A 15,527-nucleotide genomic window follows, 5' to 3' on the forward strand; every position below is an offset into this window, starting at 1 on the left:
GTATCCATAAATTAAACCTGAGTCATGATCAAACTGATCAGTGAAGATAACCTGTGAAAAGTGTTTGATTTTTTAAAAAAATTGATGAACTGGTGCATTAAGTGATCTGAAAATGTAACCAGCCACTGCATAAAAGCTGTGCTGTTCAAGAGTATCTTGGTTTTATTGTTAAATTCCCAACCAGGATTCTTAAGTTGGAAACCAGCCCAAGTATAGTTTACATTCTGTTTCCTTTAAAAGATTTCCTCCTTTGGTTAGATGGTGAACTTGCATTTACCATATGGGGGGCTTCCTAAAGATCTTCATAGCCAGTGAAGTTTGTAAGAGCAGCCATTCTCAACCCTTTTATTTTGTCGATGGTCCCCTGAAGACTCTGCTAAAAGTTTAGTTGGTTTCTGTTGTACTTCTCTTCTACCAACCACATAAAAACAAAAAGATATTTTAGGAAGGATATAAACAAAATAGAGAGAGTGCAGAGAAGGTTCACGAGAATGTTGACAGGATGTCAGGGTTTGAGTTACAGAGAAAGGTTGAGCAGCCTGGGGCTTTTTTCTCTGGAGCGTAGAAGATTGAGGGGGGATTTGATTTGATAGAGGTGTTCAAGATTTTAAAAGGGACAGAGACAGTCAACGTGGATAGGCTTTTTTAATTAAGAATGGGGGATATTCAAACCAGAGGCCATGGTTTGAGATTGCAGGGAGAAAATTATAAGGGGAAACATGAGGGGAAATTTCTTCATGCAAAGGGTGGTTGGGATGTGGAATAAGCTTCCGGCAGAGGTGGTTGAAGCAAGGACGTTATTTACATTTAAAGAAAGACTGGACAATTACATGGAGGGGAGAGGATTGGAGGGGTATGGACCAGGTGCTGGTCATTGGGACGAGGAGGGTGGGGATTTGTTCCGGCATGGACTAGTAGGGCCAAACTGGCCTGTTCTGTGCTGTATATGGTTATATGATTTCAGTACATAGACCCCTTAAATGTTCTGTGGCCCCTGTTGAGAATGTCTAGTTTAGAGTGCAGTCACGATGTAATTTAGAGAAATGCACAAGATCCATGATAATCAGCAAGTATATACCTTTCCTGATACAAATTGGGATACTGAAACATCCCATGTCGTCTCAGACATTGGTTTCTGTCTTGCCTGCAAGTTGGTATCTCCGACTGTAAACATCTTCCATAGTTGGCCTCAATTATGTTTTGAGTCTTGTGGTTTGAACATGTCTCAAAACTTGATGTTGAGCAGATACTGGAAGACGCAGGCAACTAAGGATGAGACTTCATTCTGCACGGTTTAAACTTGTACCAACAAGTTGATGGGGCTGTGAACCCGACATTGTTACGTATTTGTGTGGAGTGGATACAGAAATCAAGCTGCAGTGTTCTTTAACTAACTTAAAGTTGGACTATTTTTCTTGTATGTTTTGATTTTTGTCATCTCCACTCAAATGAGCTGCAAAACAACTCACAACATTTCATCCCAAAGTATGGTTGAATCTTGTAAAACTGCTTTTGTTGTCCACTCTGACGTGGGTAGTAAGGATTTGCTTGTAACCTGGTTGTTCTTTGAAGGAGGTGACACCAATGCCCTGTGCTGGACTATCCTTTGGTTCAATTCCTTAAAATCCAGTGGCCACTGTGATAGTGTTGGATAAAAATTTTAAGATTCTAGCCAGCAAAATGAAGGGAAAGCAGTTAAACTCCAAGAGGATGGCATGTCACGTGGATAGGAATTTGTATTTAATTAATCCTTTCTCCTTCACTGTGGTTCAACCTTGGAACTGCAATCATATCACCTTTTGTCTCTTTGTCTGTGCTTCCCTAACTGCCCTTTCCTCCCTTCTCCACCAGCCTTTTTATTCAGGTACCTGCCTGCTTTTTGCTCACATCTTGATGAAGGGCTCAGACCGAAAACATTTGTTATATACATCTTTACCTCCTACGGATGCTGCGAGACCTTTTGATTTATTTTTTTAAAATTTTAAACATACATCACAGTAACAGGCCATTTTGGTCCACAAGCCCATGCCACCCAATTTACACCCAATTAACTACAACCTCTGGTACATTTCGAATGGTGGAGGAAACCGGAGCCCCCCAGGGAAAACCCACACAGACATGTGGAGAATGTACAAACTCCTTACAGACAGTGCAGAAATCCCGGTCCTGATTGCTGGCACTGTAATGGTGTTGCGCTGACCACTACACTAACCGTGCCACTTGATGAGTTCCTCCAGCATATTTGTTTTTATTAGAATCACAGTGTCTGCACACTTTTACATCAAAATAAGATTGTTGAGTTGCTTCAATATATTCTCCTGGTCTTCCACTCTGAATCTCTAGTATTTCAACGAGGAAGAATGTCGGATCCATTGTCTGAAATCTCATCAACTGCACTATTTTATCCTGAAATTTCACTCTGCGGTTGACTGGGATGTTCCCACTCTTAATTTCACTTCTGAATCTTGTGTATTATTTCCTCTTCCTGGTCACCCAGGCATGTATCAAAGCCAGACCTCCTCTAATACTATTCAGAGTTGGGGTGGGGGCTGGGTGGAGGGTGGCAGTCTTCTAGTGGCTCTGCAATTCCCCTCCCCCACCCCTTCTGATTTCCTGGATAAGGTGGATGCTGAGCCTCTCTCTGCCTGACAGGCTCAACATGTATAATATCTCCCCTTTGTCACAATAACATGAAAGGTAATTCATTCTCCTTGTACAAGATATTTCTTGAAGGTCAGTAAGTTTTTTTGCCTAACAACCTCTATCTGTCATATTACTTTTTAAGTAGAGTTCTTGAAAGGATAAGCCTTTTAAAATACACTTAGGTACTTTTCTTTGTGGTAATTGAAGGCATAGTCAAGATTGTAATAGATATTTCTTGATGGAAAAAGTGTTAAAGCATGAGGAACACAAAAACTGCAGATACTGGAATCGTGACTAACCAAAGACAGGTGGAAGTACTCCAATGTCATCAGCACCCACAGAGAGAAATGGCCAGTCAATGTTTTGGGTCGGGGCTTTTCATCAATATTAGAGTTAGAAGGGGAGAAAGCAAAATTAAAAACGGGGAGAGTGGTGTGGGGGGGGGGGGTACAAACAAATGAAGGTGGGAGACATGGAGAGATGGGTGGAGAAAGACTGGTGGAGAGGGCAGGATGTGGATAAGTAGAACAGATTAGACAAAGAGGTAGAAACAAGAGGTGGGTTAGGGTGGACACGACCTCAGCATAAAGAATCCAACATTCATGATGTTGGGTTCCAGGCCACCCAGATGGAACATAATAAGTGATTCATCAACTTTCCACTTTACTTCACCCTGAAGTGGATGAAGCTGAAGACAGACGTGTTTCCATAGGAATGGTGAAGGAAATTAAAGTGACCAACAATCCAACATGTTTCAAACCTTAACTGAATGATCCATATGTTAGATGCAGCATTCCCTGGGTGCCAAAGCCGTGAGTGATGATGCAGTAAGTTAGATGGGCCATGGTACAAAATATTGTTTTACAAAATCAGGTGCTGCAGATCAGAAATTAAGACAAAATGCTGGGAATACTTGTTCAGTCAGTATCTGTGGAAAGGGAAATGAAGTTAACAACTTGATTGCAGTCTATGTGACAGAATAATATTCCTTCACTTTTCGCCCAAGGCCCCCCCTCTCAAATGATCTTTCGCAGTTCCACATCCTTTCAGTCCTTTAGTCCAATCTAGTGAATGCCTGTGAGCTTGCATCTCTGAAGGTCATCCTTACCTGATGTGTTTGGCTTCAAATCCCATGTTTTCTTTTTGAGGGGCTTTGTGGTGGCTCCACTGTTTATGTTTTTTTATATCTCCCCGACCGTGTAAATGTTTGCTTTTCAAGTGTATGTGTAATTCCTTTGGACATTACAGTCTGTTTCCTTACATTGCAGTTCCTTGGCTTCATAAATTTGTTCCTCATGACTGAAAGATCCCTGGATATGCCCTTCCCAGCTCTATCTTTGCCCAGGAACATTGCAGTTAACTATGGATATCCCTGAATGAGCCCAAATGCTAGAGCTGATTGAACCTGATTTTTATGGATGAGTACAGATGTACTTTAATCCAGTCTTCAGTGAATAAAGCATATTCAGTTGTAGAATATATTGTACACTCTTGTGGTTTCTCCTCATTTGAAAGGCCATTTGAAAATGTGCATTGCATTAGCTTCTGATGATTTGCATAAAATAGATCACCATGGCAACAAAGCCTCTGCTCTCGACCTACTGTATCATTTCTTCATGCAGGCTCAGCCGGCGGCATAAATGCTGCCAGTATTTTGTATGCAAATAAACAATTGGGAAATGTAACTCTCAATATTGGTCCTAGATTTTCCAAAGCAATTTTTTTTATCCTTCTGCTCTTTGTAAAAATTGATGCCTTTCATTTCATTTAAATTTACTCAGCTCACCAACATTGCTTTAAAAATTACCCTTTTTCCCTGTTTACTTTCTTGAACCATCTTGTACTCCATAAACCAAAAAGCGAGATAAAGAGACTTATTTGCCTTTCATTAAAAATTCCATAAATTAGCTGAAAAGAAATGTTTTATGGCAAAGTTTAATTCCTCTGTACCATCTCCATTGCCTCCTCTTTTGTGTGCATGGCAGGTGCACCATCCATTCCGGCACAGTATTAACTCATTCAGTGATGATTTAAACTTTGCCACTGACCTCAGGAGCATAAAGGCCTTTAATTTGTTCCAAAAATAACCAATTTTTGGTATTGAAGCATTTGTCCATTTTTTCCTCCCCCCACACAAAACCCAATAATTTGATGAACTTTGCAGCAAATTCAATACTGTGTGAACATTCAAAGCAAAATAATTGAATGTTGGTGCCACATACACTCCGTGTGTACACAGTGTAGATAAATTTCATCCACAGCTTTTATTTCCGTACTCTATATACCTTTGGTAGAATCTGCCCTTTTGTGTGCATTTTCTTAAAAAATGGATGTATACACTTAGCCAAGTGATATGCTCTTCAATGAATAACATGATTTGTATGAATGTCTTCCCTGGTGGTCATGTATTTTTTTCTTCTCTGGCTTTGAAGTCCACCTCGAAGTTTTGAGTGATTGCAGATTACGGAATCTCTCCTTTTAATATCATGTTCTTGCTCTTGAAGGAAATTCTGGGAAAGCTTCATTGATATCTGTCACGAGAACAACAGTCTCCATGGCATCACGTTTGAACAAATTAAGGCACAGCTGGAGGCACTGGAGTTGAAGAAGACTTATGTCCTTAATCCTCTTGCTCCAGAATTTATCCCAAGAGCCCTCAGACTTCAGCAGCCAGCAAATACTAACAAGCAGCAGCAGCTATCCCCTCCAAAGGTACAGTGACTGGTTTAATTTCAGACTGAGTATCTTTTTATTTTGATCTCTGTTGTTGCTTCTCAAATGCACAAATGTATTTATACTGAAAGACAAATTGATACCCTGTGCCACCAGGCGATAGAATGCAATTTCCTTCCATACACAATTGACCTAACATCATGACCTGAGTTCCTTGTACCCATCTATCCAGTAGGAGGCTTTAAACGAAAGTGAAGTGTTCATTTAAAGATGACAATAATTAGTGGCTGAGTCAGCTCAGCTAGCTCCTAATAAACCTTTAAGAAAGTGGGCACTCTCCAACCGGATGGCATTAACATTGACCTCCAGTTTCGGCTTGCCCACTCTCCTTTTTCTCTCCCTTTCCCTTCCCTGTCCATTCACAGAGCCATCTCCTTCCCCCCGTTTGCTGGTGTGCCCTCCCTCCCTTATGACCTGCCTGTGTGACTGTGCTTCCTGCCTTGCCCCTCTCCCCCTACCATTTTGTTTGTGTGCCTGCTGACATTTTTCCATTTCTTGATGAAGGGTTCAAGCCCAAAATGTTGGTTATGTGTTTTTATCTTTGCTCCATATAGTACAGTGTTTGACCTGCTGAGTTTCTCCAGCTTTGTGTTTTTACTTTAAGCAAGTGGTATGGGTATTTTATAAGGAGGCTTAATAAAAGAATTATGGGCCGAGGTAATTTCCTCACCTGCTGATTTCTTGATTTCATTTTGGGTTCAGTAACTTAATCAATAGTCCAGAATCCACACTGTCATTTAATAAACTGTGCCTGATGTGGTTTTGCCTCAAATGATTGCAAGTTACACTGTGTATATTCAAGAGGGAAATGTTTGTGTGTATTTTGGTCAGTATGGTTCATAGTGTGAAAAATAAAAAAATTTAAAAAAAATTATTGGAAGTTAAAGATGGAAACAGTGCATCTCAACAGAATACCTAAAATATGAGAGAACAGGTCAAGAATGATGCATCTATTTCAGCAATCAAATTGAAGGATTGTGAAATTATCAGTGTCAAGACTGAGAAGAAAATGTAGTATAAAATTAATGAATTCAATGTCAGATCAGATACAGAAATAGGCATAAGAGAGGAAAGGAATAAAAGTCACTGTAAATGTGTGAAAAAGAAAAAGTGTATATCATGGCTATTGTGATTTATGGTGTGAAAAATAAAAAAAAAATTAAAAAAAAAAAAAAAAGAGAGGAAAGGAATATTGGATTGACCAAGTGCGGAGAAAACGTCTTGGACAGAAATTATTCTTCCTTATATCAATCGAAATTCCAATCTGAAGAAATAAGACTACACAGTTGTCACAGTTAATTTTCAGTGCCCAACAGGTTGACTGGCAGAGATCTTGTCTGTAAAAACAAAAACCACTGAGATTTGAAGCCACTTTGTTTAACCTTCTGTGGTGAGTTCAGTTTGTGTACAGTATAATCCTCCTGAAACCAACAACTGCTACTTTTTGATTTCCTCTCTTAGCATCACACTTACTCTGGTATTTAATGCTGTGAGATTCTCCAAGATTTTGTCAATTTTGTCCCAATATGATTGAGATAAATTCTGAATTTTGAGCTTGGGGATTTTGAGTAATAAACCTGTGATGGTTATTCAAAGCAAAGGTCCTAATAGCTTTCATAAATTTTAAAACTGAATAATGAAACAACGGTATTGACTCACTGCTTTTACTGACTGAATACTTTATGGCAGAATGTTCTAGAAATATGTACAAATCACGTCAGTTACTGGTTACATAGATTCTGTTTTTCCCTCTGGGTATCCTGATTGGGGCTTCACAACTTGGCTTCAGGTTATAAATCAGGAAATTCGTTTTATACAAACACAAGCCAATTTTTTTGAAAAACTCCAGTTGCAGGAAATCTGTAATAAAAAGAGAATGGCAGTAATATTCAGCAGGTCAGGCAGCATCTGTAAAGACAGAATTGGATTTAATGTTTGAGGTTTGCAGTCTGCCATGTCATCCTGTGAGGATTAGAAATCAAATTTCAAGTTGCAGAGAAGGGGGAAGGTGGAGACCAATTGACACAAAAGGTGAGGGTGAAGAAACTGATAGAGCCAAAATAGCGAGTTCCCTCAATTAATGCTATTGTGATTATCTGATTGAACTATCATATAACCATTGACCCCCTTATCAGGGGGTCTGCCTTGAAAATATTCCAAGAAATCATCTGCCAATATCTTCAAAGAAGAGAATCCCGAGGACTCATGACCCTTTAGTAGAGAAAGTTCCTCCTGTCTGCTTCAAATGAATGACCTCATATTTAAAATGACTTTGAGGTTTAGATTAAAAGGATGGGACCTACATCAGACTAGAGCAAGTGAATCCCTCGGTGAGTACAAGATTTAGGGGTATGCTTAAGAGAGAAATCAGCAAGACAAAAAGAAGACCTGAGATGAATCTAGCAGGTCAGATGCAGGAAATTCCCAAGATATTCTCTGGGTGTATTAAGAGTTAAAGGATGGTTAGGAAGAGAATTGGTCCCATTAAAGATAAACATAGTTGTCTTTTTGTGGAGCCTTCGGAAATGGGAGCAGTTTTAAATGAATATTTCTCACCAGTTATGAGCATGGAAGCGAGGAAATGAAGTAAACGAGTTGCAATATCCTTGTCAATGTACAAAGTTCCATAGATGAGGTGTTGGCAGCCTTTGAGAGCATTAAGCATCCTCACACCTTGTGGGAAATTAGAGAAGAAATTGGTGAAGCCCTTGCAGAAATATTTGTATTATCTTTTGCCTCTGGTGAAGTGTCAGAAGACTGGAGGGTGACTAGTGATGTGCTGTTATTCAAAATGGGGTTGCTGAGCCTAACGTCAGTGGGGAAGTTGCTGGATGGGAAAGGATCTAACAGCATTTGGCTTGGCTTTGTGCATGGGATAACATGTCTCATGATTCTGAAAGTTTTTACTGTAGTTAGGTGACCAAAACTGCACACAATACTCCAAATTTGGCCTCACCAATGTCTCGTACAACTTTAACATAACTACCCAACTCCTGTACTCAATACTTTGATTTATGAAAGCCAAAATGCCAAAAGCTCTCTTTACAACTCTATCCGCCTGTGATGCCACTATGTATCTGTATTCCCAGATCCCTCTGTTCTACCAAACTCCTCAATTTCCTACCATTTACTGTGTATGACCTTTCTTCATTTGTCCTTCCTAATGCAACACCACATACTTGTCTGCATTAAACTCCATCTGCCATTTTTCAACCCATTTTACCAGCTGGTCCAGATCCCTCTTCAAGCTTTGAAAACTTTCTTTGCTGTCCACAACACCTCCAATCTTCGTGTCATCTGCAAACTTGCTGATCCAATTTACCAGATTATCATCCTGATCATTGATACAGATAACAAACAACAATGGTTTTAATAAAATAAAACATTGCCTCCCATTATAAAAAAATTACTTATATGAGAGATGAATATGACAATTTTTGTCAAATTTGGGAGCCTTGTGAGATTTATGGATATAGATTAATCCAGACCTTCTAATCCAAACTCTTCCCCCCCACCCTTGAAAATATGGTATTTACATCACGAAATATATATCTCTTTGGCTTGGCTTTGCGGATGAAGATTTATGGAGCTGCAGGCTCGTTTATGGCTGACAAGTCCAATGCGGGACAGTCAGACATGGTTGCAGCGGTTGCAAGAGAAAATTGGTTGGTTGGGGTTGGGTGTTGGGTTTTTCCTCCTTTGTCTTTTGTCAGTGAGGTGGGCTCTGCGGTCTTCTTCAAAGGAGGTTGCTGCCTGCCGAACTGTGAGACGCCAAGATGCACGGTTTGAGGCGATATCAGCCCACTGGCAGTGGTCATTGTGGCAGGCACCAAGCGATTTCTTTAGGCAGTCCTTGTACCTCTTCTTTGGTGCACCTCTGTCTCGGTGGCCAGTGGAGAGCTTGCCATATAACACAATCTTGGGAATGCGATGGTCCTCCATTCTGGAGACGTGACCTACCCAGCGCAGTTTGATCTTCAGCAGCGTGGATTTGATGCTGTCGGCCTCTGCTATCTCGAGTACTTCGATGTTGGAGATGTAGTCGCTCCAATGAATGTTGAGGATGGAGCGGAGACAACGCTGGTGGAAGCGTTCTAGGAGCCGTAGGTGATGCCGGTAGAGGACCCATGATTCGGAGCTGAACAGGAGTGTGGGTATGACAACGGCTCTGTATACGCTAATCTTTGTGAGGTTTTTCAGTTGGTTGTTTTTCCAGACTCTTTTGTGTAGTCTTCCAAAGGCACTATTTGCCTTGGCGAGTCTGTTGTCTATCTCATTGTCGATCCTTGCATCCGATGAAATGGTGCAGCCAAGATAGGTAAACTGGTTGACCGTTTTGAGTTTTGTGTGCCCGATGGAGATGTGGGGGGGGGCTGGTAGTCATGGTGGGGAGCTGGCTGATGGAGGACCTCAGTTTTCTTTAGGCTGACTTCCAGGCCAAACATTTTGGCAGTTTCCGCAAAACAGGACGTCAAGCGCTGAAGAGCTGGCTCTGAATGGGCAACTAAAGCAGCATCGTCTGCAAAGAGTAGTTCACGGACAAGTTGCTCTTGTGTCTTGGAGTGAGCTTGCAGGCGCCTCAGATTGAAGAGACTGCCATCCATGCGGTACCAGATGTAAACAGCATCTTCATTGTTGAAGTCTTTCATGGCTTGTTTAAGAATCACAGTGCGGCTTTCGTGCAAACAGAGGAACACTGACATGGTCTTTGCCCTCAGACAGCTCCAAGAAAAGTGCAGAGAACAAAACAAAGGACTCTACATCACCTTTGTTGACCTCACCAAAGCCTTCAACACCGTGAGTAGGAAAGGGCTTGGGCAAATACTAGAGCACCTCGGATGGCCCCCAAAGTTCCTCAACATGGTTATCCAACTGCACGAAAACCAACAAGGTCGGGTCAGATACAGCAATGAGCTCTCTGAACCCTTCTCCATTAATAATGGTGTGAAGCAAGGCTGCGTTCTCGCACCAACCCTCTTTTCAACGAAATATATATATGGTATTACTATAAATGTGTTCTTTTTTTTCTATCTTTTATCTTTCTGTAAGGGTTAGGGAAGGTGGGAGGTAGGGGAAAAATTGAAAATTATTTAGTATCATTTAATGGCAATGCAAGCTAATGTATGTATGATACTAATAAATAAAATTTTCCAAAAAGAAACAAACAATGGTCCCAGTATTGATCCCTGAGGCACACCGCTAGTCACAGGCCTCCAATCTGAGAAGCAATCTTCAACCTCTACTCTCTGGCTTCTCTTATTAGCCATTGTCGAATCCAGTTCACTACTTCACCATGAATGCCTAGCGTCTGAACCTTCCTGACTAAATTCCCTTACGGGACTTTGTCAAAGACCTTACTAAAGTCCATGTAGAAAGGTATGACCACACTCATGAGGTTGTATTATAGACCACCAAATAGTCAGCGAGAATTGGAGGAGCAAATCTGTCAAGAGATAGCAGATAGTTGCAGGAAATGGAGTTGTGATAATAGGAAATTTTAACTTTCCACATATTAACTGGGACTCCCATACTGTAAAAGGGTTGGATGGATATATTTTTAAATCAATATATAGAAGTACCAACTAAAGAGAGGGTAATTCTGGATCTTGTATTGGGGAATGAAACGAGACAGGTGACAGAGGTATGTGTCGAGGAACATATTGGGTCCAATGATTATAAAGCCATTAGTTTCAAGTTAATTATGGAAAAGGATAGGTCTGGGCTTTGGGTTGAGATTTTAAATTGGAGAAAGACCAATTTTGAGGAAATGAGAAAGGATCTAAAATGCATAGATTGGGATAGGTTGTTTACCGGCAAAGATGTACGAGGAAACTTAAGGACCTTCAAAGGAGAAATTTTGAGAATACAGAGTTTGTATGTTCCTGTCAGGAATCCTTGATTTTTGAGGGATATTTGGTATCTGGTTCGGAAGAAAAAAGAGGTGTGCTACAGGTGTAGGCAACATGGAGCAAATGAGATACTCGAGGAGTATTAAAAATGCAAGAAAAACCTCAAGAAAGACATCAGGAGGGCTAAAATAAGACATGAGGTTACTGTGGCAGATAATGTGAACATAAACCTGAAGGGTTCTACAAGTATATTAAGAGTAAAATGATAGTAGGGGACAAAATCGGCCCCCTAGAAGATCAGAGTGGACATCTATGTGTGCAGCCTCATAAGATGGGGAAGATCTGAAACAGGTTTTTTTTGCATCAGTATTTACTCAGGAAACTGGAAGGGAAAGAAACAATAGTCATTGGAACATATAGAGATTAAAGAGGAGGAGGTGTTTGCTGCCTTACAGTGAATAAAGATAAATCCCCTAGCCCCGATATGATATTCCCTTGGACCTTGAGGGAGACTAGTATAGAAATTGCAGGGGCCCTGGTGAAAATATTTAAAATGTCCTTAGCCACAGTGAGATTCCGGAGGATTGGTGGGTAGGTCATGTTGTTCTGTTGTTTAAAAAAGGCTCCAAAAGGAAATTTCAGGCCGGTGAGCCTGACATCAGTAGTAGGTAAATTATTGGAAGGTGTTCTGAGAGATCGGATATACAAGTATTTGGACAGTCGAGCGCTGATTAAGGAGAGTCAGCATGGGTTTGTGCGTGGTAGGTTGTGTTTAATGAATCTTGTGGAGCTTTTTGAGGAGGTTACCAAGAAAGTTGATGAAGGAAGGGGCGTGGCCATGTGATGAGAGAGCAGACATGCTTTTCTCTCCGTGAAGAGTTTATAAAAGTCAGCTCAAAAGTACTTTTTTGACTTTTACAAAAAGTTTACTTGTTTTGATAACTAACAAAGATGACTGGAAAAAAAAAATCGAAACCAAAGTCAGAAGAAGCTCAGAGTTCACCTGCAACATCAACTGATAGCCTGAAGGGAGCTGATTCAACGTCCTCAACTTCAGGAACTTCTCGGGCATTACAGGAAATCCTATCAGAGATGGCAGCCTTGGGAATGCAGTTTGCAAAAGTTGAAGAAGTGATGAATTATTTAACAGACTCAATCAAAAACATGGGTGAGTCAATAACTGATTTAATAGAACGAATGAACAATGCTGAAAGAGACTTAGGATAAACATGATAAGAAATTGGAAGAACTGCATGACTAATCAAATGTGCCATGATAAGATTGATCATATAGAGAACTTCAGCAGATGAAATAATGTACGAATAATTGGTTTAAAAGAAGGAGCGGAAGGAAGAGTTGCACTTAAATTCTTTGAATCCTGGATTCCTGATGTACTTTGTGATGAGCCACTTAGCTTACAAGCCCATCGAACCTTCGGACCTAGAAGAAATGTGGATACGCATCCTCGACTGGTCGTGAGGTTGTTGAGCTTCAGGGATTGGGAAGCGATCTTAAGAGCAGCATTTGAGTACTCTAAAACGAAATGGGATGGACAAGAGGTCATTTTTTTTCCAAGATTTCAGCCCAGTGGTCATACAGAAAAGAAAAGCATTAAATGAGGTCAAATGGAAACTCCTGGTGAAGAATCTCAGGTGCTCCATAGTTTACTTGGCTATTTTATGGTGTCTGAAGGAAACTAGCGGTTTTTCAAGACAAAGCAAGAGGCAGAAGAGTTGTTCATGATGATTAACTTTTATAACTTTATGATGACTATATTTTTGTGAACTAAGTAAAGATGTATTTTTCTTGAGTCGTCTGATATTTATTAGGTAATATTAATCTTGCTTATTGATACTTCGCGGAGAGCTCGGGGAAACGTTGAGCAAAGTAAAAGCAGGATGTAGACACCAGTCTAAAGAGGTGGGTATTGGAGTCAGGAGGGAAGTTTATTTTTAAAGATGGCACTCTAGGGTGGGACTCTTCTTTTTTGTAGGTTTCTTGTTTACATCACTGTCAGAGTAGGAGCTTTGCACTTTTTTCCAGAGTGGAAGAGATCACGAGATTGTTTATCTATTTACTATGACTATATTGAGGATGGAGCGGAGACAACGCTGGTGGAAGCGTTCTAGGAGCCGTAGGTGGTTCCGGTAGAGGACCCATGATTCGGAGCCAAACAGGAGTGTGGGTATGACAACGGCTCTGTATACGCTTATCTTTGTGAGGTTTTTCAGTTGGTTGTTTTTCCAGACTCTTTTGTGTAGTCTTCCAAAGGCGCTATTTGCCTTGGCGAGTCTGTTGTCTATCTCATTGTCGATCCTTGCATCTGATGAAATGGTGCAGCCGAGATAGGTAAACTGGTTGACCGTTTTGAGTTTTGTGTGCCCGATGGAGATGTGGGGGGGCTGGTAATCATGGTGGGGAGCTGGCTGATGGAGGTCCTCAGTTTTCTTCAGGCTGACTTCCAGGCCAAACATTTTGGCAGTTTCCGCAAAGCAGGACGTCAAGCGCTGAAGAGCTGGCTCTGAATGGGCAACTAAAGCGGCATCGTCTGCAAAGAGTAGTTCACGGACAAGTTTCTCTTGTGTCTTGGTGTGAGCTTGCAGGCGCCTCAGATTGAAGAGACTGCCATCCGTGCGGTACCGGATGTAAACAGCGTCTTCATTGTTGGGGTCTTTCATGGCTTGGTTCAGCATCATGCTGAAGAAGATTGAAAAGAGGGTTGGTGCCAGAACACAGCCTTGCTCCACGCCATTGGAGCGCTTACATCCCTAACGTCGAAGTACTCGAGATGGCAGAGGTCGACAGCATCGAGTCCACGCTGCTGAAGATCCAGCTGCGCTGGATGGGTCACGTCTCCAGAATGGAGGACCATCGCCTTCCCAAGATCGTGTTATATGGCGAGCTCTCCACTGGCCACCGTGACAGAGGTGCACCAAAGAAAAGGTACAAGGACTGCCTAAAGAAATCTCTTGGTGCCTGCCACATTGACCACCGCCAGTGGGCTGATAACGCCTCAAACCGTGCATCTTGGCGCCTCACAGTTTGGCGGGCAGCAACCTCCTTTGAAGAAGACCGCAGAGCCCACCTCACTGACAAAAGGCAAAGGAGGAAAAACCCAACACCCAACCCCAACCAACCAATTTTCCCCTGCAACCGCTGCAATCGTGTCTGCCTGTCCCGCATCGGACTTGTCAGCCACAAACGAGCCTGCAGCTGACGTGGACTTTTTACCCCCTCGATAAATCTTCGTCCGCGAAGCCAAGCCAAAGAAAAAAAGAAGAAAGAAAAGAATGACTATATTACTGTGCAATATCTGTTTGTAAATCAATATGGATAAGATATTAGATGTAAGTTGTAAGTTTTAACATTAATGGGACGATCAAGAGAAAGGAGGTTTTGGCTCACTTGAAAAAATTAAAGGTAGATGTGGCCTTTTTACAGGAAACACATCTTACTAAGGTGGAACATAACAAGTTAAAAAGAGGCTGAGTGGGGGAGGTCTTCTCTTTGTCATTCAATTCTAAGGCAAGAGGGGTTGTGATTTTAATAAATAAAAATGTTCCAGATAGTGTAGAGAATCTATCAAAAGACCAAATGGGTAACTATGTGATGGTAAATTGTAAGATTTATTCAGAATCATGGACACTTATGAACATTTATGCACCAAACTACGATGATGAAGCCTTTCTGAAGAATATATTTTTGAAAGTTGCTGAGGGGAGAGAAAATATTTGGCTTGGAGGAGATTTTAATTTCTGACTGGATCCGATATTGGTTAAATCTGCAAGAACAGTAACTAGGATGAAGGCGGCTAAAATGACATTATCTTGTAAGAAAGATCTAAATTTGATTGATATTTGGAGGCAGCTTAACTCAACGGGCAGAGAATATTTTTTCTACTCAAGGGTATTTGATTCACATATGAGAATCAATTTATTTTTATTTTTGGCTGGACTCAAAGATAGGGTGATGAAGTCAAAATATTTATTGAGGTTACTTTCTTTCTTTTTCAATCTTTTTATTATTATTATAATTTATAAACACATACAGTTCAAAGAGATATAAAAAATACATAGTAAGTAATGAATTCTTTGGCTTGGCTTCACGGACGAAGATTTATGGAGGGGGTAAAAAGTCCACGTCAGCTGCAGGCTCGTTTGTGGCTGACAAGTCCGATGCGGGACAGGCAGACACGATTGCAGCGGTTGCAGGGGAAAATTGGTTAATACAGAGATATTAAACAATAATATTACAGAATAAAAATATATCATAAAAAAAATGTTTAGATCAGTTTAGGGTGTG

The 15,527-nt window shown here is 40.9% G+C and overlaps 1 protein-coding gene across 14 annotated transcripts in view; it reads left to right on the plus strand.

The window, feature by feature from the left end:
• The window catches only part of helz (helicase with zinc finger), a 266,938-nt gene that overhangs the window by 170,584 nt on the left and 80,827 nt on the right, over positions 1 to 15,527 (plus strand). For all 14 annotated transcript variants that reach the window (XM_069929767.1, XM_069929772.1, XM_069929768.1 and 11 more), the window contains one exon: positions 5,148 to 5,355. In XM_069929767.1, the coding sequence (XP_069785868.1) occupies positions 5,148 to 5,355 (208 nt within the window). The remainder of the gene's footprint in view (positions 1 to 5,147; positions 5,356 to 15,527) is intronic.

Source organism: Narcine bancroftii, chromosome 3 (assembly GCF_036971445.1).
Source record: "Narcine bancroftii isolate sNarBan1 chromosome 3, sNarBan1.hap1, whole genome shotgun sequence".
NCBI lineage: Eukaryota > Metazoa > Chordata > Chondrichthyes > Torpediniformes > Narcinidae > Narcine > Narcine bancroftii.